General features: G+C 27.3%; 1 protein-coding gene across 1 annotated transcript; it reads left to right on the top strand.

Annotated features, from left to right (window-relative positions):
* On the top strand, nt 739–1,670 carry LOC109342646 (protein TAPETUM DETERMINANT 1-like). Its single transcript, XM_019580590.1, has 2 exons — nt 739–843; nt 1,227–1,670. The coding sequence occupies exons 1-2, from the start codon at nt 786–788 to the stop codon at nt 1,538–1,540; spliced, it is 372 nt and encodes a 123-aa protein (XP_019436135.1). The 5' UTR covers nt 739–785; the 3' UTR covers nt 1,541–1,670.

Here is a 2,154-nt window from a genome sequence, read left to right as displayed (position 1 = left end):
TATAGCAAATATGTATAAACCTTTATATTAACGGTAGATATATTACAAAATGAATTTTTTTAAGTTGTTGATTAATAATATATTTTTCAAAAATTTAATCCTCTCATTAATGAGATGGTATAATTAATAAAATAGTACTGTATTAAATTAAAGCTCATTTAAGATATATTAAAATAGTCCCCCATAAAGTGAAGAGGATTACTAATACTAACATGTTCATACTTCATGCATTGTTCTATTCTATTAAAGAGAAGAGTTTAAAATTTGTGCACCCTTAATATAAATAACTCTATACTATTAACATATCAACTACCGCTGATTTATATTACTTTTGTTTGAAGACTAATAATGATTAACATATGAATAGTAGATTATTAACTGATAATGTAAAAAACACTTACACTGTCAGTATATAAATATTAAATCCTAAAAAAAATGAATATACTAATTAATATATATATATATATATATAAGTTTTATATATTATTTATCATTCAATTTTAATTATCATTAACTTTTTAAATAGATAATACAAATAAAAAATGAATATGCACACATATTATATTTAGCATTAAATGCTTTCTGAAAAGAGACAATTTATTATTATGATCTTAACACCTTTACAGAGGATGTAATTACGAAAATAACCCTAAGTTGACGAGAGAGAAAAATACTACCGGACAATTGTAGTCTACCATATTCTTTTCTACAAATATGACATATCCTATAGCATTTTGCATCGCCAAAACAGAGTTTCATATTGAAATATTTGTGTAATCACCGAAATGGCTGCCACCATTAAAATCTTCATTATAGTTCTCTTCCTTGGGCTTATTTCTCAAGGTAACACTATTTTCTTTAACAAATTTTAATGCCTGAAATTTACATACAATTACTAATTTAAATTGTGATTATAGTTATGATTGTAGTTATTGTGATGTGACAGTTGCACTTGTTGTAATTAAGATAATTAAGAAAATATTTTTGAATTCAATTTAGTTCAATACAGTCTGATGCAAACCAATTGCAGTATGATGCAGTTGCATCTCAACTTGATGCAACCGTATTATTATGATTTAGTGTCATGCCGTAATTGTGATGTGATTGTGACGGTCACTGCAACTATAAAATTGTGACCATATCATGTGATGTTGTTCCTAATTTAAATCGATGTCCTACCCTATCAGGATTCTTAATTTCTTTTTCTTTCCTTTTCATTATCTCAGGCTATGGCCAATCGTGCTCTTTGAATGATCTCTATGTAAGCGTTGCAAAAGCAGGATCTTTCATTCAGGGAAAGCCAGAGTGGGAGGTGACTATAGTCAACAACTGCATGTGCAAGCAAGAGAATGTGAAACTAAATTGCAGTGGATTTCAAACTGTAGACATAATAGATCCTTCAGTTCTGAATATCTCTGGGAATGTTTGTCTTGTTAATAGTGGCAAACCCATCACGTCAAATGATCCATTCACCTTTAAATATGCATGGTATTACCTATTTCAATTGACGCCGATCAACTCAACCGTGGTTTGTGCTTAAATAACCAAGGGTTGCTCTTAAAATCCTTGATGATATGTCATTTCCTATAGTTTAATTTGCGAAAAATTTATAATACAACCTCTAAATATTCAGTATTTAATGACAGTAAGAAAATAATTAAATATATGAATTTCTCAACATCAATTCTATTTATTTATCAATATTTCGATAAAGAGATCAACAATTTAGATGTTCAATTATCATTCCCAATAAATTCATATGTTGAAGACTAGTGAAATTAATCCTATTCTTAAAATTAATGTACTATATGCATTGCTCTAGATTCAATTCAAATATGAAAATTTTCTTTACATTCTCAAACTTAAAATTATAATAGGTCTCTTACATATTCTTTCTCCAGAATTGAAACATATTATTCAAATAAACAATGTAAACTAATGAGCTTGAATATTAGTGAACTCTATAGAAATGTTATCTATCAGAATAATACTCTTATTGGTCTATTAACAACAAGTAGATCTATGCTATGGGAATTAGCATCATTCCAAATAAGCATTAGATAAAATAGTAGATATTAAAAGCAATAGAGTAATAATTAATATAAATATAAAGAGATATATCGGATGGATTGAGCTTAAATAATAGTTACGTAT

Source organism: Lupinus angustifolius, chromosome LG03 (genome assembly GCF_001865875.1).
Source record: "Lupinus angustifolius cultivar Tanjil chromosome LG03, LupAngTanjil_v1.0, whole genome shotgun sequence".
NCBI lineage: Eukaryota > Viridiplantae > Streptophyta > Magnoliopsida > Fabales > Fabaceae > Lupinus > Lupinus angustifolius.
This window is presented reverse-complemented; position numbering and strand designations above follow the sequence as displayed.